The 24,023-nt window shown below is 40.1% G+C and overlaps 1 protein-coding gene, 1 non-coding gene and 1 pseudogene across 16 annotated transcripts in view; all 3 read right to left on the reverse strand.

Annotated features, from left to right (window-relative positions):
- HECTD4 (HECT domain E3 ubiquitin protein ligase 4) overlaps positions 1 to 24,023 on the reverse strand; it is a 168,933-nt gene that overhangs the window by 79,396 nt on the left and 65,514 nt on the right. For all 15 annotated transcript variants that reach the window (XM_081546311.1, XM_081546304.1, XM_081546308.1 and 12 more), the window contains exons 8-14: positions 17,191 to 17,383; positions 13,679 to 13,837; positions 6,044 to 6,157; positions 5,223 to 5,363; positions 2,570 to 2,802; positions 2,053 to 2,198; positions 1,180 to 1,250 (exon numbers count right to left, since the gene is read on the reverse strand). In XM_081546311.1, the coding sequence (XP_081402437.1) occupies positions 1,180 to 1,250; positions 2,053 to 2,198; positions 2,570 to 2,802; positions 5,223 to 5,363; positions 6,044 to 6,157; positions 13,679 to 13,837; positions 17,191 to 17,383 (1,057 nt within the window). The remainder of the gene's footprint in view (positions 1 to 1,179; positions 1,251 to 2,052; positions 2,199 to 2,569; positions 2,803 to 5,222; positions 5,364 to 6,043; positions 6,158 to 13,678; positions 13,838 to 17,190; positions 17,384 to 24,023) is intronic.
- On the reverse strand, positions 6,368 to 6,515 carry LOC145528084 (small nucleolar RNA SNORA79). The gene has a single exon (XR_014070155.1). It is a non-coding gene; the product is annotated as a small nucleolar RNA SNORA79 (small nucleolar RNA).
- On the reverse strand, positions 6,990 to 7,265 carry LOC145527910 (large ribosomal subunit protein eL36 pseudogene; annotated as a pseudogene).

The raw sequence follows: 24,023 nt of genomic DNA on the forward strand, positions 1-24,023 counted from the left end.
GAGCCTGGTGGGCTGCCGTCTATGGGGTCGCACAGAGTTGGACACAACTGAAGCGACTTAGCAGCAGCAGCAGGCATATGTACTGAGACAAACAGCAGCAAAAACTACATCACAACCAATCAGATTTTCTTTAACCAGTACACCCTGATTAAAGTGGAGTTACTGTCTTGATATTTCATGAAGTGTGATTTCTAATTCCTTAAACTAATGTTATTTTTTTGGGCTCCAAAATCACCGCAGATGGTGATTGCAGCCATGAAAATTAAAAGACGCTTACGCCTTGGAAGGAAAGTTATGACCAACCTAGATAGCATATTTAAAAGCAGAGACATTACTTTGCCAACAAAGGTCTGTCTAGTCAAGGCTATGGTTTCTCCAGTAGTCATGTATGGATGTGAGAGTTGGACTATGAAGAAAGCTGAGCGCCGAAGAACTGATGCTTTTGAACTGTGGTGTTGGAGAAGACTCTTGAGAGTCCCTTGGACTGCAAGGAGATCCAACCAGTCCATTCTAAAGGAGATCAGTCCTGGGTGTTCACTGGAAGGACTGATGTTGAAGCTGAAACTCCAATACTTTGGCCACCTCATGCGAAGAGCTGACTCACTGGAAATGACCCTGATGCTGGGAAGGATTGGGGGCAGGAGGAGAAGGGGACGACAGAGGATGAGATGGCCGGATGGCATCACCGACTCGATGGACATGGGTTTGGGTGGACTCCGGGAGTTGGTGATGGACAGGGAGGCCTGGCATGCTGCGATTCATGGGGTCGCAAAGAGTCGGACACGACTGAGCGACTGAACTGAAACTAATGTTGCTTATAAATGCAAAGTGTCCTTAACAAGGTGGGTTTTGTTGCTGTCATTGAGTCTAACTTTAAAAGTTGAGTTTTAATGTGTGAGGGAACAACTGGCTTAGAAATCCCAAGAAATCATTAGCTTTAACGTTCTTTGAACATCTATAGCCAGGTACATTATGCTACACAGTGGGGCTAGAAAGAGGTTTACAAAGCTTGACAATATATAGAACATGGTTTCTGCTTTCAATCTGGTTCAAGTGTTGGCATATGTACACTTTTTAAAATAATGCTAACAGATATGAAGAAAAAAAATAAAATTCAGTCATTTCCTTAGGGACAAAAAAAGGATGGTTTTTCAAGGGTAATTAAAGGATAATTCTCACCTTCTGTTAAGACCAGCTTAAGTAAGTTATTGATTTCAGTTTCACCTGGGTACAAGATATTTAAACCAGAGCTGAAATGACAGAAAAGTTGAAAAGTTTTTAAACATGTGTTCTAGAATATCCAAACTCTAAGTTTTAAAATTGTTATTAAAGATGCCATTTGGAGTACAGTTTCACCACTAAAAAGGCAGCTGAACCTAAATTTAGTGTTGTGATTCAGTCCAGTAACCTTCTTGAAAAACAGTATCCCACTCCTCGTATTTGTGAATTACCAAAATGATAACTTATCTGAGGATAGATGCTGAACCAGTTAAAGAGAATTGAGTGATACAAAATTACTGTAGTCAAGCCAGCTAGATGTAGATTGTGGCAGAAAATCATTTGAGAAGTAACTGGCAGAGCAAAGATTAGAATCCAGGTCTGCCTGATGCCAAAGCCTGTTTCTTTCTTTTTTTTTAATTTATTTATTTGGCTGCGTGGGACTCAGTTGCAGCATGTAAACTTGTAGTTGCAGCATGTGGGATCTAGTTACCCAACCAGGGATCAAACCTGGGCCCCCTGTACTGGGAGTGCGAAGTATTAGCCACTGGACCACCAGGGAAGTCCCCCAAAGCCTGTTTCTTAACCACCTTGCCACACTTTGACCCAAATGAGAAGAACATCCATTTGCAAACCACCAAAATATCTACTTAAACGGATTTTTTGTTTCTTTGCTGTTTTAAGATCCATACATGAGGAACATCCGAGTCCCTGAGGTCCTGACTATGGGATGGGGCAGGAGACATGGGAGGCTCACAGCCTAGAGCGACAATTATAATGAATTGCAGAAGAAGCCTTTGGTAGAGAGCACTAAGAAAATCATGTGCTGATTACCTGATGGCAAGGCAGACCTCCTTCTGAATTTCAGGGCAAATTTGATCTTTTGGTGCCATCAACAACTGCCAAAGAAGCAATCCTGACCGTCGAATGATGTCTCGATTCCTTTCAGTTTGTGGGCTGAAGAAAAATTTAAACACCACCTACAGAAACAGAAGGGGTATATCTGAAAATGCTAATTCTACTGAGAATAAAATTATCCCTACGAAGAACGAACATGCTAGTTATTCTTATGAATAAATACCCAGGTGTATTTTTAAACACAATCTCTTCTATTGTGTAGTGGTATAATTAAATATTTTACATATATTAATTGCAATGAGCTACGTACAGCAATACTCCATTAACTGCAGTGCAATGAGTATGATAGTTATTCTAATTACAGGATTAGAATGTGGTTAAGTTGCAAAACAGGAATGTTATAACATTTTCCTCCTGGTAGAAATTAGCTGACAGAAGCCAGAGTCTGTGTTTCTTTTTCTCTATTTCAATTATCTCAAAACATTATATTTACCTGAAAGACAACGAGAATGCAGCGTATAATACAGGTGTCTCCATTAACCATGGCCTTCTCCATAATGTCACAAATACTGCTAAGATGGTGTGCTTCAATGGGATGCTGTTTGCCCAAGACACTTGTGATTGGAAGATTGGGGTTGGTAGCAAGAAGATTGAGTTGGTGTATGCACATCGCACCAACGTGGTGCAATAATTGGTTTATAACCTCATTCGTGGTTATAGCCTCTTCTAGAAGATAAAAAGGAAAGTCTGTGAGGAAAGACATCTCTGTGGGCGGTCACCACGGAACATACCTCTCACTTACAAAAGGTACACACACACTGGAAGAGACTAATTTGGCTCCAATCTCTGCCACTACTGCTGGAGAACTCTTTTCCTTGCCATAGAGTGCTGGGGTGAAAACACTTGGGAATGTCCATTTTTTTTCAAAAGCGTAAGTAGCTACCACTTCTTGAGCCCTTTCTATATGCTAGACAATGGGCTGAATGCTTTATATGCATTACCTTACAATATTGCTATCAACTTTGATTATTTTAGCCCTGTTTTGTAGAGAAGTGACTCAAGAATCAGAGTCAGTAACTCACCTGAGGTCACACAGACACTAACGGTAGAGCTGGAAGTGAATTCAGGCCATTTCAGCTTAGATTCCATGTTGGTAACTCTTCTAGAAAAATCTCTATTCACCTATATTGAACTTTGCTGATTATTTTTCTGACCATTTCAAATTTGCTGTTGAGTCATTCTAATAATTTTTTTTCTTAGTCATTGAACTTTTCAAATCAAGAATTTCCAACTAGTTCTTTTTTTAAAAAAAAGAAACTCATTGTTGAAATTCTCTATTTGTTTATAATTATGATCATTATACTTTCCTTTAGTCTTTTAAACATGGTTTTCTTTAGTTCTCTGAATTTATTTATAAAGGCTGCTTTAAAGTCTTCATCTGCTAAATCTAATACCTGAGTTTTGCCTGCAGTGTTTAGCTACTGGTTTCTCTGTTCACTTTTTAAAAAATTCTTCTTTCTATTTTACTATTTCTTTTCTTTCATTTGTTTATTTTTATTATTCTCATTTTTTTTTAAGGCTATCTTACTAGTGGTAGGAAGTAACCTTGTCTGAATCACAGGTTGTGCTCAAACACCTTGAGCTAGTATGACTTCCACCGTGGATGGATCCATGTTTTCTGGGGGAAGCACAAAGTTTAGGCAGTTTTAAACTCTTCCATGGTTTTCACCTTCTGCTGCTGCTGCTGCTGCTAAGTTGCTTCAGGTGCGTCCAACTCTGCGACCCCATAGACGGCAGCCCACCAGGCTCCCCTGTTCTTGGGATTCTCCAGGCAAGAACACTGGAGTGGGTTGCCATTTCCTTCTCCAATGCATGAAAGTGAAAAGTGAAAGTGAAGTCGCTCAGTCGTGTCCAACTCTTAGTGACCCCATGGACCACAGCCTACCAGGCTCCTCCGTCCATGGGATTTTCCAGGCAAGAGTACTGAAGAGGGGTGCCAGTGCCTTCTCCTCACCTTTTGCTGGACCCTCTCAAATTTCTGCATGTATGTATGCAGGCTCATTTTCAGCCAGGCCTATGTGAACAGCTTGGGCCTTCTCTGGCTTCTTCAGATGTTTGGGGGAGCTTATGAAGGTCTTTTTGTAGCTTTCTCACTACCCAAATCTCAGTAGTAAATTTCTGGCTAGTTTGCTGGTTTGCTGCTTGCCCTAACCAGGACCACAACCTCACGCTAGTTAAGCCACTGGTTATCTCTGTTTGCCACCAAGACCACTACTGTTATTGACACTGCTGCTGAGCATGAGTTTTTCCCATGTTCCACTGCAAATCAGTCAGCCCTCTCTGGCTGCAAAGCTGATGGCTTCCATGATCTGTCCCACCCTGCCGGAATTACGGCACTGATCAAGCTTAAGGTGGGGGACAGGGGTATCTCCAGCTAAGAACGCCACAGACTTCTACTGCCCCTAGCCAAAGTTCAGTGGGTTTTTTGTTTTTTTTTAATGAATACTGCTTCTCAATTTGTTATATCCCTTTGGTCAATTTCCAGAGTCCAGAAATACTTTTTTAGTTGGTATTTTAATTTTATAGAAAGAGTTATTTATGATAATTCAGTTCATTTTATCACTGCTTTATCAAGAGAGGATTTGCTGAGCTACTCACTACTCCATATATACCACTGTAGTTGACTTTGAAGTCATGAGATTTTAAGTTAATATTAACAATTAACAATTCTTAATATTAAGAATCTTAATATTAAGAAATCTAAAGGTCATTTGCTGGATATTCTATCAAATTGTAAGTTTATGTATAAGTAAGTTGTTTTAAAGCAAAACATAACAGCTTATATAATCCCATGCCAAATACAAATAAAGAATAAATTTCTGTACTAAAGTTCTGACAATTCAGAAGGGTCGTAACAATTTCCTTTTAAAAAAAAGTCTGTGGACCACCTCAAAGGCTCTGTTTATTTACACATTTATTTACTTAATCATAAACCAATCAGATAACAAGAGTTTTAAATTCTAAATTTGAAGAGGGAAGGCTGTTGACACACTTTGCTGCTTGGAATACATTCCCACTTACACTGCTGCTGTACTGTCTATTTCCCGGGGGAGAATCTCTTCCCGTAGGACAATGAGTGCACCCACCTTTGGGCTCAGTGATGATATGGCTGACTCCAAGTCTCTGGCAGACGTAATGGAAGGCCTGATTCCCAGGATTACACCACTGATCGATATAGTCATTCGAGCATGTCCACAGCATGTTGTTTACTGTATCATAACAGGCACCTGAAAAAAAGAGCAATCTCTATACAACTATCAGGTCATCATCTGCTGGATATATACTTCTCATAAGCACTGCCAAAGAGTGGAAGGGCAAGGATGCTCCCCAGAGATGGCAAAGCAGTAGACTGGGGCTCAAAGGATTCAAAGTCTACTTGGCTTAACTCATATGTGAGAATGGAATAGAAAGTTTTTAGTCACTGACTTACATGTGACCTCTTCAACTCCAAAAAGCATTCAAGTGGCTTACATTAAAACCCAGGTACAACAGGACTAGTTAACATTAACACACAGTTTACTGTGTAACTTTACCCTTAGTAACTGAACCCTAAACTCAAAATCAAGTTTCCTAGGTGTCAAGGCAATATTACATAATGCTCATCTTCTAACAGTAAGAAGTATACCAATCCCTTAGGGGAAAGAAGTTTCTTTACGGCATGAACTTGAGAAGAATTTGTTATAGGATCATCATACAACCTATAATGGACAGTATCTTCAATCATAATTTAGGCAGAGAAATTTCACATATGACAATTTCTTATATTAATCCTCACAACTAAAGAGTAGCATAAAAAAATTCTTTCAAGGAAACTAGAATACCATAGAGAACTGGCAAGATTTTTTGAGAGAAATTGCTAAAATTTTGGATTTTCCAAGGACAATAAATGTGGTCCTTTAATTCTTACCCAATCCAGGAACAAGAGCACCACGCCCCAAGGAGCTTCCAGCAGCATCTATGAGGTCGGCACGACTTGTGAATTGACCATCCGAGATATTATACACCAAGCTAGAGGCCAGGACTTCAGAAACAAACAGTTCAGTAAGCCTTAAGATGAATGATGGTGAGTTAAATTTTAGCCTCTTAATATAAAGACTTTCATCAAAATCACATCTTTTTTTGGTTGTCTATTGGTGTAACAGTGAGGAGAGAAAAGACACATGTTAAGACCACAAAAAAAACCAAAACTGTCATAAAGTCTCTTCCAATGTAGTGAACCATATTTTTTTCCAATTGTTTGACTCCGCAAAAGTCAGAAGGCACTAATGGACAACCAACTCATCCCCATGGTGCCCAGAGTGAAGACAAGTCAGCTTAGACATATGATGGACTAAAATCCCACTACTCAGAGCTCCAAGCAGTAAGAGGAACAGCCATCAAAGTGAAATATATTTTTGAAAGTGTTTTAAAACAGCAACTTTTACATACAGGTTTTTTCAATATAGATTGTCAAAAGGGTAATTGCAAGAGCGGTTATGATCATTAATATCACAAAATAGCAATCAGAGGGTGTTCAAACACAGGTCAGTTGCTATCCTTCCAAGCACTGGCTCTAAAGTTTGGAGAGGTTTTGGCCTTTTCCCTTAACAAAGGAAAGTGCAGTGATGACAAGCATGTGCTTTAGGATTCTGAATTTGAATTCTAGCTCTACCACTTCTGTGTGACCCTGGGAAATTTATTGAACCTCTCAGTTGCCCCACATGTAAAGTGGAGATAATAAAAGTTATCTACTTTATCAGTTATTGTGAAGATTAAATGAGTTAAAACACACGTCAAGGATCTACACCAGCACATATATGCTAGCTGCTAATTTTTCTCCTGAAAAGGTTTTATTGTGACAGAGGGGAGGGGGCTCAGTCCTTCTTGGCTGCTGCTTTCCTCATGGTGGCCGGGACATTACTCAGCTCCTCTCTCTTCCTCTCGGCACAGATGTATGTCCCCACCCTTTTTCTTGATAAACTGGAGGGCCTGCTTGTTTTGGGGAGACCCTGGCATGCCACTCCATGGCATGCTGCTCCTAAGGGGCAAAGGTGCACACCTTCTGCCTCATGTCTTGCAGGGCTGTTCTTGTTCTTGGTCACCTGGTGGCCCTTGCTGAGGCCCCTGGCCAGGGGGTAGCACAGAGCCATAGTCACTGCTCTTCAATGGCTGCTGTGGCAGATGGGATAGCACTATCACTGATGTTATTTTCTTCCCCACTTTTCAACAGAAAATCCGAGCAGTGTCTCTCAAATTTCTTGTTCTTAGTCACATCACCCTAGTAATCCAGATTCTCATCACGACTGACTTGAGCTGTGATCTAAATGGTACTCTTTGTTTCTTTTCTATTTTCTATTGTTCTGTCCTGTACACCAACAAATGGTCTTCTCCAAATCTCTTTTTCATTGTATTTACCATGCATATGCCTTTCCCCATGTGGCCACTTACATGAATAACAGCCATTTTTCAGGAAAAACTCAAAACTTCATGAAGTCTCTCCCTTCTACCCCACTTGATAATGACCCTTTCTTTCTCTGATTCTGCAGCATTTACATCTGCTCCCCATGGTTCAGGCAGTGAACACAGCATTGTGTTTCGTTTTCTAGTTGTTTCACACACCGACATCATTTCTCCCAAGCAGACTATGAGCTCCTCAAGGCAAACACCATTTTTCCCACTTACTGAGTAGCCTCCACAGTGACCACTGTGGAAAAGGGCAGAGAAGGAATTTCAGCATTTATTTATTTGTTGGTCTAAAATAGAATCACTGAGTAAGCTATATCCTCAGGAAAAAATGGCACCATGAAGACATATTTTAATCAAGTGGGGCTAATTTCAATTGAGTGGGAAAAAAACCATGTCAAGGAAACTAAAAAAAAGTTTAAGATGATTAATGGTCAATAAAAAGACAAATAACTCAATTTTAAAATGACAAAGATTTTTGAATAGATATTTCTCCAAAGAATATACAAGAAGCCAATAAGCATAAGAAAAGATGTTCAACATCATTAATTGTTAGGGAAATGCAAATCAAAACCACAATGAGATACTACTTAATATCCACTAGGATGGCTAGTAAAACAACAACAACAACAAAAAGGAAAATAACAAATGTTAGAGAGAATGTGGAAAAATTGGAACCACTGCTAATGAGCCTCTAAAATGGTACAGCCAGTCTGGAAAACAGTTCAGCAGTCTCTTCAAAAGGTTAAACATACAGGTACCACAGGACCCAGAATTTTCCTCCCACACATACACCCAAGAGAAATGACAACATGTCCATACAAAACCTTGTACATGAATGTTCACAGCAGCATTTCTCAAAAGAGCCAAAAAGAAGAAACAACTCAAATGTCAATGCAGTATATCCATACAATCAAATATGATTTGGCCATAAAAAGAAATGAAGCAATAATTCGTGCTACAACATGGATGAAACTTGGAAACATTATGTTTCAGTTAAAAAAAAAAGAGCCAGTCACTAAGTCTGAGGAGGCCTTACAAATAGCTGTGAAAAGAAGAGAAGCGAAAAGCAAAGGAGAAAAGGAAAGATATACCCATTTGAATGCAGAGTTCCAAAGAATAGCAAGGAGAGATAAGAAAGCCTTCCTTAGCGATCAATGCAAAGAAACAGAGGAAAACAACAGAATAAAGACTAAAGATCTCTTCAAGAAAATTAGAGATACCAAGGGAACATTTCATGCAAAGATGGGCTCAATAAAAGACAGAAATGGTATGGACCTGACAGAGCAGAAGATATTAAGAAGTGGTGGCAAGAATACACAGAAGAACTGTACAAAAAAGATCTTCACGACCCAGGTAATCATGATGGTGTGATCACTCACCTAGAGCCAGACATCCTGGAATGTGAAGTCAAGTGGGCCTTAGGAAGCATCACTACATACAAAGCTAGTGGAGATGATGGAATTCCAGTTGAGCTATTTCAAATCCTTAAGATTATGCTGTGAAAGTGCTGCACTCAATATGTCAGCAAATTTGGAAAACTCAGCAATGGCCACAGGACTGGAAAAGGTCAGTTTTCATTCCAATCCCAAAGAAAGGCAATGCCAAAGAATGCTCAAACTACCACACAATTGCACTCATCTCACACACTAGTAAAGTAATGCTCAAAATTCTCCAAGCCAGGCTTCAGCAATACGTGCACTGTGAACTTCCAGATGTTCAAGCTGGTTTTAGAAAAGGCAGAGGAACCAGAGAGCAAATTGCCAACATCTGCTGGATCATGGAAAAAGCAAGAGAGTTCCAGAAAAACATCTATGCCTGCTTTATTGACTATGCCAAAGTCTTTGACTGCGTGGAGCACAATAAACTGTTGAAAATTCTGAAAGAGATGGGAATACCAGACCACCTGACCTGCCTCTTGAGAAACCTGTATGCAGGTCAGGAAGCAACAGTTAGAACTGGACATGGAACGACAGACTGGTTCCAAACAGGAAAAGGAGTACGTCAAGGCTGTATATTGTCACCCTGCTTATTTAACTTATATGCAGAGTACATCATGAGAAATGCTGGGCTGGAAGAAACACAAGCTGGAATCAAGATTGCCGGGAAAAATATCAATAACATCAGATATGCAGATGACACCACCCTTATGGCAGAAAGTGAAGAAGAACTAAAGAGCCTCTTGATGAAAGTGAAAGAGGAGAGTGAAAAAGTTGGCTTAAAGCTCAACATTCAGAAAACTAAGATCATGGCATCCAGTCCCATCACTTCATGGCAAATAGATGGGGAAATAGTGGCTGACTTTATTTTTGGGGGGCTCCAAAATCACTGCAGGTGGTGATTGCAGCCATGAAATTAAAAGACGCTTACTCCTTGGAAGGACAGTTATGACCAACATAGACAGCATATTAAAAAGCAGAGACATTACTTTGCCAACAAAGGTCCGTCTAGTCAAGGCTATGGTTTTTCCAGTGGTCATGTATGGATGTGAGAGTTGGACTATAAAGAAAGCTAAGCACCGAAGAATTGATGCTTTTGAACTGTGGTGCTGGACAAGATTCTTGAGAGTTCCTTGGACAGCAAGGAGATCCCACCAGTCCATCCTAAAGGAGATCAGTCCTTAATATTAATCGGAAGGACTGATGCTGAAGCTGAAGCTCCAATACTTTGGCCACCTGATGCAAAGAACTGACTCATTGGAAAAGACCCTGATACTGGGGAAGATTAAAGGCAGGAGGAGAGGGGACGACAGAGGACAAGATGGTTGGATGGCATCACTGACTCGATGGACATGAGTTTGAGCAAGTTCCAGAAGTTGGTGATTGACAGGGAAGCCTGGTGTGCTGCAGTTCATGGGGTTGCAGAGTCGGACACGACTGAGCAACTGAACTGAACTGAACTGAATGGAAAAGCACATATATTGCATAATTCCCTATATATGGAAAGTCTAGAATAGATAAGTCCATAGTCAGAAAGCACACTGGTGGGTGCCACAGGCTGTGTGAGGGAGTGGGGGAAAGGAGTGACTGTTAATGGGTATGGGGTTTCTTTTTGGAGTGATAGAAATGTTTTATAATTAGACAGTGGTGATGGTCGGACAACTCTGAATATATTAAAAACCACTGAATTGTATATTTTAAATGGGTAAATTTTATGGTAAGTTATACTTTAATCATGATAGTACACCTCCTTCTTTTATAAAAAATATGTGTACACTTAAAACACTAATGAATTTTTGCAGATTATTTTGTATCATATACATTTTTTGCTTAACATTTCAGACACATGTGTGTCCTAAAATGGAGGCATTTCACAGACTTTTTCTTTTTACATTTTTTATTTTGTATTTTGGGTATAGCCAACTAACAGTGTTGTGATAGTTTCAACTGAACAGCAAAGGGACTCAGCCATACATATACATGTATCTGTTTTCCCCCCAAACTCCCTTCCTGTCAAGGTTGTTACATAACATTGAACCGACTTCCCTATGCTATACAGTAGGACCTTGCTGGTTATCCATGTTAAACACAGCAGTGTGTACATGTCTATCCCAAACTCCCTAACTATCCCTTGCCCCCACCCTTCCCCCTGGGAACCATAAGTTCGTTCTCTCACAGACTGAGCAGACTGTGGCTCAGATCATGAACCGCTTATTGCCAAATTCAGACTTAAATTGAAGAAAGTAGGGAAAACCACTAGTCCATTCAGGTATGACCTAGATCAAATCCCTTATGAGTATACAGTAGAAGTGACAAATAGATTTACGGGACTAGATCTGATAGACAGAGTGCTTGATGAACTATGGACAGGGGTTCGTGACATTGTACAGGAGACAGGGATCAACACAATCCCCATGGAAAAGTAATGCCAAAAAGCAAAATGGCTGTCTGAGGAGGTCTTACAAATAGCTGTGAAAAGAAGAGAGGTGAAAAGCAAAGGAGAAAAGGAAAGATATACCCATTTGAATGCAGAGTTCCAAAGAATAGCAAGGAGAGATAAGAAAGCCTTCCTCAGCGATCAATGCAAAGAAATAGAGGAAAACAACAGAATGGGAAAGACTAGCGATCTCTTCAAGAAAATTAGAGATACCAAAGGAACATTTCATGCAAAGATAGGCTCGATAAAGAACAGAAATGATATGGACCTAACAGAAGCAGAAGATATTAAGAAGTGGTGGCAAGAATACACAGAAGAACTGTACAAAAAAGATCTTCATGACCCAGATAATCACGATGGTGTGATCACTCACCTAGAGCCAGACATCCTGGAATGTGAAGTCAAGTGGGCCTTAGAAAGCATCACTACGAACAAAGCTAGTGGAGGTGATGGAATTCTAGTTGAGCTATTTCAAATCCTGAAAGATGATGCTGTGAAATTGCTGCACTCGATATGCCAGCAAATTTGGAAAACCCAGCAGTGGCCACAGGACTGGAAAAGGTCAGTTTTCATTCCAATCCCAAAGAGAGGCAATGCCAAAGAATGCTCAAACTACCACACAATTGCACTCATCTCACACGCTAGTAAAGTAATGCTCAAAATTCTCCAAGCCAGGCTTCAGTACTACATGAAGCATTAACTTCAGACGTTCAAGCTGGTTTTAAAAAAGGCAGAAGAACCAGAGATCAAATTGCCAACATCCGATGGTTCATCGAAAAAGCAAGAGAGTTCCAGACAAACATCTATTTATGCTTTATTGACTATGCCAAAGCCTTTGACTGTGTGGATCATAATAAACTGTGGAAAATTCTGAAAGAGATGGGGATCCAAGACCATCTGACCTGTCTCTTGAGAAACCTGTATGCAGGTCAGGAAGCAACAGTTAGAACTGGACATGGAACGACAGACTGGTTCCAAACAGGAAAAGGAGTACGTCAAGGCTGTATATTGTCACCCTGCTTATTTAACTTATATGAAGAGTACATCATGAGAAACCCTGGGCTGGAAGAAACACAAGCTGGAATCAAGATTGCCAGGAGAAATATCAATAACCTTAGATATGCAGATGACACCACCCTTATGACAGAAAGTGAAGAAGAACTAAAGAGCCTCTTGATGAAAGTGAAAGAGGAGAGTGAAAAAATTGGCTTAAAGCTCAACATTCAGAAAACTAAGATCATGGCATCTGGTCCCATCACGTCATGGGAAATAGATGGGGAAACAGTGGAAACAGTGTCAGACTTTATTTTTCTGAGCTCCAAAATCACTGCAGATGGTGATTGCAGCCATGAAATTAAAAGACGCTTACTCCTTGGAAGGAAGGTTATGGCCAACCTAGATAGCATATTTAAAAGCAGAGACATTATTTTGCCAACAAAGGTCCGTCTAGTCAAGGCTATGGTTTTTCCAGTGGTCATGTATGGATGTGAGAGTTGGATGGTGGAGAAAGCTGAGTGCCGCAGAATTGATGCTTTTGAACTGTGGTGTTGGAGAAGACTCTTGAGAGTCCCTTGGACTGCAAGGAGATCCAATCAATCCATCCTAAAGGAGATCAATCCTGGGTGTTCATTGGAAGGACTGATGTTGAAGCTGAAACTCCAATCCTTTGGCCACCTCATGCGAAGAGTTGACTCATTGGAAAAGACCCTAATGCTGGGTAGGATTGGGGGCAGGAGGAGAAGGGGACGACAGAGGATGAGATGGTTGGATGGCAACACTGACTCGATGGACATGGGTTTGGGTAGACTCCTGGAGTTGGTGATGGACAGAGAGGCCTGGCGTGCTGCAATTCATGGGGTCGCAGAGAGTCGGACACGACTGAGTGACTGAACTGAACTGACGGTGGGTAGAATTCTCGCTGTGTCATCAATAAATAAAGTGACGACAGATTATTTTATTCCCTAAGATCTTTCTGACCTCATTATTATTTTGAGTAATTTTACAGGACAATAGTTTTCAGAAGTGTACTATTACATCATCTACAAAAATTCTATTTTTCATTCCTCCTAGCCTATGATGATATTGATAGGGTTTTTTGCTGCTATCAAAGAGCTTTTGCAAACAAACATTTAACAGAGTAAGTGCAAAGTCACTATTAGGAAAAACCTTAAATTTCAGAGTTGGAGACAAATTGGGAAAAGAGCCATAAATAAAGTTCACTTACTTTTTAAAGATGACAAACCACTTGTTCCACCAAAAAGAGATCGGGTGGCAGAGCTGCCTGATCCCCCTGGAGGTGGGACCAGCATCACCAAGTATGTACCACAGGTATAAATGGGTGTCTTCCGAAGCATTTTTAGAGGAAGTCCACAGCTAGTATTTGCTGGTAAAAGGAATGAAAATGGTGAGTAACAACAGTTGACACACAGATTAATTTGATTACCAAACCAAATTAGGGTATGACAAGGGGGCCCCAAATTCTAGCAAGGATATACTAAGATTCACAAAATAGAGCAAAAAATAATAAGCTAACGCAAAAATAATCATCTCCTAGCTCCATAGCTTGGCCCCAAGTCCCCCTGGTTCTATGATCTGAACATTTCTCAAAGGTATTCCCAGTACTCAATATGCTCTTATGGCTCTAAAAAATCTTTCAAAAGAATAAATCCTCACATGGACTAAATCTCAAAATAAAAGAAGAATCCTACTGTTTATATTTCCCCCTAGGAAACTGTGCTCCAGTAGAGATCTTTTCATTTTATATAGAACAAACTCTTAACAGGCTTGTGATATTTCATTCATTATAAATAGCTTTAAACATGGAATCAGCCAGAAATTTCAACCCATAACTAGTTAATAAAAGCTCTCACAGTATCTATCACAAAATAATTTTATGCCTGCAGGATTTATAAGCCATGATGCATTTTCTTTTTCTTTTAGGATCAGTGACATAAACTATCATTAATAAAATAATTATTGTTTATAATCAAGAGGTATAAAATGTACTTTAATTTCCCTTACTCATTGGCAGATATGAAAACGTAGGGTGAACTGAAGGATTTTCTATGTATTAGTCTAGTGAGGATTGATGACGGCAGCAGGAAGTCAGTCAGGGTGTTTTACCTAGGAAGCTATCAGGGTATAAAATATAACTGCCTACATAGACATAAAGTTATCTTTAGATGGTTTAATTAGAAAAGTGAGACAAGTGAAATCTAATCTGTCATTGCTTTGAATGCTTGTGGTTCTAAACTCCATTTTTTAAAACTTCAAGCCTCCAACAAGTATATTCTTCATTTAGGACATAAATCCAGTAGCATAAATTTCCATAAGTAAGAAACCCTAAAAAGCTAGGAACTTTGTGAGCATAACATTTTCACTGAGAATTTTTTTTAATAGACATACTCTTATTAACATGGTAAGAGGTATTAGTTTACCACAGAATAAAAAATCCTAGACCTTCTGAATGTTGAATAATTGTCAAAAATTCACTTAGCCTACTACTGGTGAATTTTTATGTAACAACATCATGTTTAAATGAATACATCAAGAGTGTGCATAAAAGTACAATGACTGAGATCACATATTTAGAATACAGATAATAGTTTCAAAGGAACTAAATATACCTCGCCTATTGAGTCCTCTTTTTGATATCACTCATATTTTCTTAGGCAACAAACATTCCTTTAGCATTTCTATTATGCAGGTAGGATTCAATTTTCTTCCAAGGGACAAACCCAGATCAAGCCTTCAGCTTACCAAGAAAACGTTTATTTAGGTAATAAGGACTGCTCTCTACAAAGTATTGCCTATAACTCAAATTATCCACAGACCCAAGTTACAATAACTATTAATAAATTTTTAACTTGTATTTGATATAATAGAGAACTGTAGAAGTAAAATATTAAATTCTAATATGGACTAATAAATATTTAAAACTTGATAGTCTCCCAAAGAATTAATCACAACTATTTTTTCTTAACATTTCAATATATAAAATAATGAAAACATAAAACTGCATTAAATTCGTTAAACATATATTTATTCAGATCATTTTTCTCTACATGGCCTCTTTTTCTAGCCTTATCTTTTACTATAGGTCATGATTTGTTATAAATTCATGTAGTTGGTATGTAATATGAAAACTCTACAAGAATAGTGGTTCTTGACTTTTGGGGGGTCATAAGTGACCTTGAAACTCTGATAAAAATTATGATGATACAAATAATATGTTATTTAAAACTTTGGGAAAGGATGCTTATGAACCACTGAATTCTTACCCTTGGTAAGGATTCCTGCTTTAAAAGTACAGAACAGTGTCTTTAGAAGGCTACCTTTTACTGAGAAAAGAACAACAGTAAAAATACATAAATTTATCTTTCTACATTAATTTAATTTCTCTTTGCATTAAAAAAAAACCCAACTCTGCCAGGATAAACAGAAACTAATAAATAGAGCTACCTATAGGGGGCAGGGTGGGGCAAAGAACAGAATACACCAGGATACTGGAGTAAGATTTTTCTGCATGTACCATTCACGCAGAAAACTCTGTAAACATATTATCTATTTCAAAATATTACAGTGAAAACACTAAATGCCAAAGTCCAGAAAAATCAGTCTCTGTCATAGAGGGTTTGCCTTTTATTTGCTCGGTCAAGAATATGTTTAGTGAAAGTGAAAGCGTTAGTCGCTCAGTCCTGCCTGACTCTTTGCAACCCCATGGACATGGAACTCTCCAGGCAAGAAAACTGGCGTGGGCAGCCATTCCCTTCTCCAGGGGATCTTCTTGACCCGGGAATGAACCCAGGTCTCCTGCACTGCAGGCAGATTCTTAACCCATCCGAGCCATCAGGGAAGCCCATGTTTAGTGAAGATGATGCTAAATGTGAGTTTTTTACATTCATGAAGCATATACTAAACATGAAAATAATTTATACTAACAGTAGTGACAAAGTATTTACAATTAAGGAAAGAGCTGTGTTGAATTCTTACAGATTCTTGCTAATTCATGTTCACAGCCAACAGTATATATTAGCTTGGAATAAAAAAAAATGAACAATGACTGGAAGGACATAAAAAGGTGAACTATGTAAAGCAAACTGCTTTGTAAGTCTGTAAGTGCTCAATAACAAGTACTGCCTGAATTCCACAGGCAGCATGCACTAACCACAAGCTGAATGTATCAAGCCATGAAAAGGCACGGAGGAATTGTAAAGGCATATATTATTAAGTGAAAGAAGCCCATATGAAAAGGCTTTATTCTGTATAAATCTGATTATATGATATTCTGTAAAAGGCAAAACTATGAAGATAATAAAAGATTAGTGGTGGCCAGGGCTTGGGAGGTGGAGAGGGATGAATAGGTAGAGTACGAAGGATTTTTAAGGCTATAAAACTACTCTATGTGAATAATGATGCACACATGTCATTATGCATTTGTCCAAACCCATGGAATGTACAACACCAAGAGTGAACCCTAAGGTGAACTGTGGACTCTGGGTGATTATTACGTGTCTTGGTGGGTTCATCGATTGTGACAAGTGTATCACTCTGGTGGGGGATGCTGAGAATAAGGGGGGCTGTGCACATGTAGGGGTGGGAGGTATACAAAAAATCTGTACCTTCCTTTAATTTTGCTGCGAACCTAAAACTGCTCTAAGATAATACTCTCAAAACATGCATAGAGCTGAATGGAGCTGTACAAGGTAAACATGAGATAAGCGAAGGGCAGCCGACCTGCTTGGTCCTCTTTCAGGGTGTTGGAGATGGTGGAGCCGGTGAGGGCAGCCAGTGTTGCGGACGGCGAGGCTCGGTAACGGGACAGTCTGCTCAGGAGCATCTCATTAATGCTTTTTGCAGACTCGCCCTCTTTTCTCATTAGAATTGTGCGTTCCTGAAGCGGGTTGGCTACGAATACACCATTTTCCACCTAATATTTAAAGAAAAAGAAGTTCTTAAATGGAACCTGTTTCCATTCAGCGAGCAAACTTCTCCTTCACAAGTGTATTATTGTCACTTGGTTACTCAAAAACATTTCCCAAAATTGTACCTGAGTAGGTGTACACCTCAAAACCTAATTGCTCTATAGAAGCTGAGAACAAAAGGGAGGCTATGAGATGTTTGAGAGCTTTCGTTTTTAATAGCCCAGATTCTTAAAAGTAATGAGCCAAGTTTAATAGGTTCTATGAAAGGTTGTTGATGAAAATTCCTCATACTGAATTCCACAGGCAGCTCTCACTAATTACAAGCTTCTGACAGGTACAAGTAAGATGAGAAGAAAACAAATCAATCAGGTCTTGATTTACTATTAAGTACAGCTATGAGGATTATATCTTCTTGAAATATAATTAGTGGCTAAAATCCAAACTCTGTAATAACAGCAGTCAACATTAGCCCCAGCTGCTCAGGGATTGGCAAGAGCAATGGTGGAGAAAGGCAGACTTTGTCTGCTAAAAATATATGCCAGCTTCAACTGGATCCTTGCTGGTACTTGGCAGTTCTTCCTTCATCACTTGATTATACCCCAGCAAAAGCTCTGGGGTGGTGATTCCAAAATTCTTCCACCAAATTTTGAGTATGGCTTTAAGCAGACCACCTGGCTTTTTTTATTACTGAAAAGATCCAGACCACTTACTATAAGCTGCTCCCACTCGTCTCTCTTCCCGCTCAAGAATCGTGGTATTCAGCATCGTTTATTCTTTCCCTCTTAATTCAGAGGAAGAAGCATTTCCGCCTCCTCTCTAACTGCCCCCTCAATTATCTCCCATCTGCCCCCTTCACTGTCACAGTCTCCCTCTCTGATCTCCTTCTTTTTGGTTTCAAATATTCACAGGTCTCCGAGATCTTAAAGAAAACATTGGTGGCCCACTGCAATACCATCCCTCTTCTCAACTTCCATTCACTGTCATATGTCTCAGATATACCTCAAGCAGCCTCTTCACCCACTGCCCACTCCAGACCAGGCTTCTGGGTCTGGTTGGAGTCGTAGAAACTGGTGCCATGAGTGAAGAGAGGCAGAAATAGAGATAAGAAAGAACAGGAGTGCGAAGTGGAAAGGCTTCCAGAAGCAAATAAAAAGCAGTGAAGGAGTCCAAAGTGAAAAGTTGGTAACAGAGAAGAGGCTAGAGAAAGCAAACTGAGAAGCACAGCCAGGCAAGGTTCCCTAAAAAGGTTCCTTAGAGTTCGAAATTGCTGTTTCTATTTCCTCGCCTCTGCCTCTTAACGCTTTACAGCTACTTAACTCAGTTCCCTCTAATAAGTGAACATTCTTGATGGTCAAGAGTAACCTAAAACCAAAATCATCAAGCTTTTCCTTGTCTTCTGTGTAGGCTGTGCCATGGTTGCCAGAATCCTTGAGGTTGTCCTTCCTCAGTCTCAGAGGTAGAATACAATCCTGGTTTGCTTCTTTTCAACATGAACACGTACCTGTGTGTAAGGGACTCTTCTAATGAGCAAAGCCAAGACAGTTCCTGCCCTCTGTGTGCTCCTCTTATCTGCTGGTTCCCATCTCCATTTACTTAAGTGGGAGCCTGCTTAGGATTAGACCCCGCCTCTGGTTCTAAAACCTTTGCTGGAATACCCTGTCCCTAGATCCTCCTGTGTGTGCCTGGCTCTTTCCCATCATTTAGGTCTCACATAGAATGTCACCTCCTCAAAGAGGCTTTCCATGATTACCAAAGAAGAATCCCCTTCACCCCCTCCTACTCACCCCCCACAAGCCACAGCACAACACCCAGTCATGTTACCTGCACAGCACTTACCATTCTCTGAAATGATCTTACTCATTAATTCATTTATTATTTGACCTTCTACCTCCACCCCACCCCAGCTGAATGCCGGCTCCCCAAGAGCCAGGATCCTGCCTGCCTTGTTCGCTGTCTCATTTCCAGCACTCACGAGGCACACGGTAAATACTTGAAGCTCTGCTGAATAAACAGATCCGTGTCCTGACTCAAGAGGAGGGCATGCAACCCATTCCAGTATTCTTGCCTGGAGAATCCCATGGACAGAGGAGCCTGGTGGACTACATCCATGGAGTCACAAAGAATCGGACACGACAGAAGCGACAGCATGCACACATGTCCTGACCCAAATCCAATCCTACCTCTCCATGGCGACTCCTACATTGCTATATACAGACCCATCCTTGCTACTGGGATTGAGCACAACTTTTCTAACTGCCTCCCACTCCCCAGCACTTCAGCTGGAATAGCCTATGTCGCCTAAAATTGAACACATCCACATCTTCCCACACTGTGTCACCCCACCCTTCAGCTAGATTCACATTTACCAAGTGTAGCTCTATTTATGTTGCACAATTCTAAATATGACCCTTCAAAGGCATCCAGACTAAAAAATCAATCACTTGGCATTCAGAAGCACTGCCCATTCTGGCTCCATAAGAAAAACAATGGCTAAATTAAGAAAAAAAAAGTCATGCTATTGTGCTTAAGTACTTTGAAAATATTGAAAAGAAAATCCAGTAAAGTACCCGTGAGAAGCAAAGAGGACTCAGCTTGGTGCCCAAATAGTAAATCTGGGAACCTCTATACTTAGCAAAGCATCTCTTTGGGACGAAAAAGCTACTAGTGCTTTAGAAAGGAGGGGAGAGCCTGGGAGGAGTGAGAAGCAGCACACAGCTAGTGATGATGAGAAGCTTCCCTCTGGCTCCCTTCCTGGCCCAAGCCACCACCTCAAGTCCAGTGACCATCCAGCCTCTCAACTTGGTCTCCCCATTTTGACCCCGTATGTTTTACTACATTAGCCAAAGATTCACTTACAGATGTAAATAAAATCATGTCCTTCCCTGTCTGAAGCCCTGCATCAGCTTCCCAATAAGCTTAAAACAAAATTCAAATGGCTGGTAAGGCCCACGGGGTCCACCATACACTGACCTCCCTGCTTTGGTTCCCTTTCTCCCCACACTTTCAGCGCACTGCCTTCTGTCCCTCCTCTAAAACGCCTGTGCGCTAGGCCTGTACTTGCTGATCCCTCTTTCTGGACTGGACTAGTTGCCTGAGACTGTCCTGGTTTTAGCACCAACGGTCCATGTCCTAAGAAATGTCTCAGGTCCAGGCAAACGCGGAGGGTTGGTTGCCTTCGCTGGCAGGACAGATGGCTGCTTCTCATCATTCTCATTTCAGCTCAAATGTCCTTCCTCAGAATGGCCCTCTCTGCCAGGCAAACCGGAGTGGCTCACCACCTCTACCCCTTCACTCTCTATCGCATTACCCTGTTTTATTTTCTCCCTAGCATTTGTCAGTAGCTGAAATTATTTTGTTCTTGTGTTTCCTTTCTTACTAACTCCCCACACTCTGATGTAAGCACCTTGAAAACAAAGGCTTATTACCCTGCTACCCAGACAAGGCACTGGATTAACACTGAATGAATGAAGGGCATATCAGCTATCTGAATCATAATTTAAAGGAAATCATAAACCGATGGAGTTGAAGGGGGAGAGGCACCTAGTGCATCCCTTATTATACCAACCATATAGTTAAGAAGAGACCTAAAAAAGAGACAAAACAGCAGTAAAATTGTCACTGAATCTATCTAAAGAACAGCAGCTTACAGAAAGCACATGGGGACAGGAAGAAGTCTCAGAGCAAAACAGAACTGAAGATATAAAACACGTGCCCTGAAAAGGCAAAAGAGAGTCACAGAAGATTCTCAAACAAGGATGTGTCCAGTGCACAGGTAATGAAATCAGGCAGAAAGAGTCCATGCCTTGGTTATTCTATAATCTTAAAGGAAAAGGTTAAAATTAAGAATAAGGTATTTCCTGCTGATCACCACATTGGTACTGCCACAGCTGAATTCTGCACCAAGGCAAAAGGGATAAAGAGGGACAGGATTATCTTTTACATAAAATAATTTATAAAGAACAGTAAGAAAGGTCTTTTTGATAAGATGACATGTGAGCAGAGACCTAAAAAGAGAGAACGAGCTGTCTATCGGCAGATGACACTGTGCAAAGGCCCAGAAGGGAGAACACATTCAGTGCCTGTGTGTCAGCCAGGAGGTCAGGTGGGGCTGGAGTGGGGTGACAGGAGCCCCAAATCACACAGTATTTTACAGAGATGAAGGGGGTTGGGAGACACTTTGAAGGTAAAGCAGGCAATATATGCTGACTGGGCAAGGAATTGGGGAAGGGAAAAAAGAGGAAGAGAGAGGGACACAAAGGTCTCTGGCCAGCACTGAAAGGACACAGATGTCATGAAGTGAAATGGGAGAGCCTGAGGCAGAAGCAGATCTGGGGTAAAATCAGGAGTTTGGTAGAGGGCATATTTAGCTTGAGGGAACTATCAGACTTCCAACTGGAAAAGTCTCATATCCTGAGCATATACAAACACCCACCCACATCAATATGCATGCAGAGCTTCAGGGACAGGTTTTGGCTGAGAAGCAACATTGAGCATCATCTGTACAGAGAGGTGTTTAAAGCTATAAGACAGGATGAGATCAACGAGGGAGTAAGAGCAGACAGAGTAGACAGAAGGGGTCCTAGAAATAGGTCCTGGTGCCCATGACTGTTGAGAGGTTAGGAAGACAGGAGATAGGAACCACCAGTGACAAGAGAACTCCTAAGAGTGTCCCAAAGTCCAAATGAAAACAGTTTCAAGGATGGGGGAGTGAGATCACATTAAATACTTACTGCTAGAAGGTCAAGTAAAAAGAAAAGAGAGTTGCCCTTGAATTTACTATTGTGGAAGTCCCTGGGGAACTTGGGAAGAGCTGCTACGGTGGTATGGCGAGACCGCAGCAGGTTCAAGAGCGAATAGAAGGAAAGAAAGTAAAACAGTAAGAATAAACTCTTTCACGCATATTGTTGTAAAGGGGAACCAAAGACAGGAGAGTGGAGGAGAATGAGGGTCAAGGGAGTTGGTTCTGCTTTTTCAAGACTGAATATCCTCTCCTGTATTTATATGCTGTGGCGAATGATGCACTGAGAGAGGAAAGCTAGTATCATAGGAGAAAGCCAAACCCAGAGAGAATCCATACCTGCCCACCACAATTTTTATCACACAGTAGGTAGTGATTGATTACACACAGTGCACTAAATCAAGCTTTCTATACTAAACAATATAACTTGGAGATTAATTTCCTTCAGTCTACACAGATCTGCCCCATGTTTTTTAATGGCTACACAGTATTCCTTTCTGTGATAGTATCATAAGCAGAAAGCCATGTAGGTATCTATGTTTAGCTTCCCAAGTCAGTATTTTAGAAGTTGCTAAACTAATGGCTGGTGATGCTTAAAAATTTTTTATCTTGTGATGAAAAATTTCAAACATAGGTAAAAACTGTGAATAATATAATGAACTTCCATATATTCATCATCCAATTTCAACTATTATCCAGATATAGCCAAATTTGGGGTACCAAATTTGGGGTAGCCACCTATCTCTTTTTCACTCCATTTTAAAGCATGTCCCAGACATCATGAAATTCCACTTCTGAATATTTCACTACTCATCTCTAAAAATATGGACATTTTCTTATATAATCACAATGCCATTATCATAACTTTAAAAATAAGAATATACTCCTTGGTTTCCTCTAATACTTATTTTACATTCAAATTCCAAATTGTCTCCAAATTTTCTTTTCTACAATTGGTCCATTGGATTCAGACTCCAAAAGTGACTCAAAGCTTACTGTTTTAATCTAGAGCAGGCCCTTGAGCTCCCTCCCCAACTTTTTATTTCATGCCACTGGCAAAGGCTTGTAGTTGTTCTATTTCCTCCAGGGCAGGTATGAGCTTTTGATCCTATAACTATGTGTCTAAAAATATCTTTATGTTGTTTTATGACTGATTGATATTTCGGCTGACTACCGGACTTCTGGGTTAGATATTGATTTCCCCCAGAATTTTTGGAAGTACTGCTCCATTTTTACATTCAGTAATGAGACTGAACAGTGTGGTGCTCTTCTTATACCTCATTATTTGTACATGATTTTATTTTACATCCAGAAGCTTTAGAATCCTCTTTGCTTCTGATAATCTGAAATTTCAAGATGAGATGCCAATGTAGACATTTTTCATTCACTGTGCCAAAGACCTTTTAATCTGGACATCAGTGTCCTTTAGTTTAACGTTTTTCTTCTATTATTTCTTTGATCATATCTTCTTTATTTTCTGTTCTCTTTTGGGAACTACTGTTACTAAGTATTCAGAAGGATTATTCCTTTATGTCTTTTATCTTTCCATATTTACTGCTCTTTATTTGTCCTATTTTCTAGATTTCTTATCTTTAATTCCCTTATAAATTTTTAAAATTTGACAATCATAAGCTCCTTCTCATTCTGAGAGTCCTTTTTTCGTGACATCCTGCTCTGCTTTATGAATGCAGTATCTTTTCATATGTCTCACAGAGTAGTAAGTGCTAATGAGGTCTTTATCTTACTCTATTAGCTGTTTTTCTGATTTCTTATTTTTAGTTTCCAATCTAGAGACTTTCCTAGTTTGTCTAGAGTTTCTCAATGGTCTGCTTTAAAATTTTTTAAAGAACTTTATTAGTGTCATTTTCAAATGTACACAAAAGAAGAAAGGTAGTATAATGAGCTCC

The sequence above is a fragment of the Giraffa tippelskirchi genome, chromosome 11, assembly GCF_054371585.1.
Source record: "Giraffa tippelskirchi isolate mGirTip1 chromosome 11, T2T-mGirTip1v1.2.pri, whole genome shotgun sequence".
NCBI lineage: Eukaryota > Metazoa > Chordata > Mammalia > Artiodactyla > Giraffidae > Giraffa > Giraffa tippelskirchi.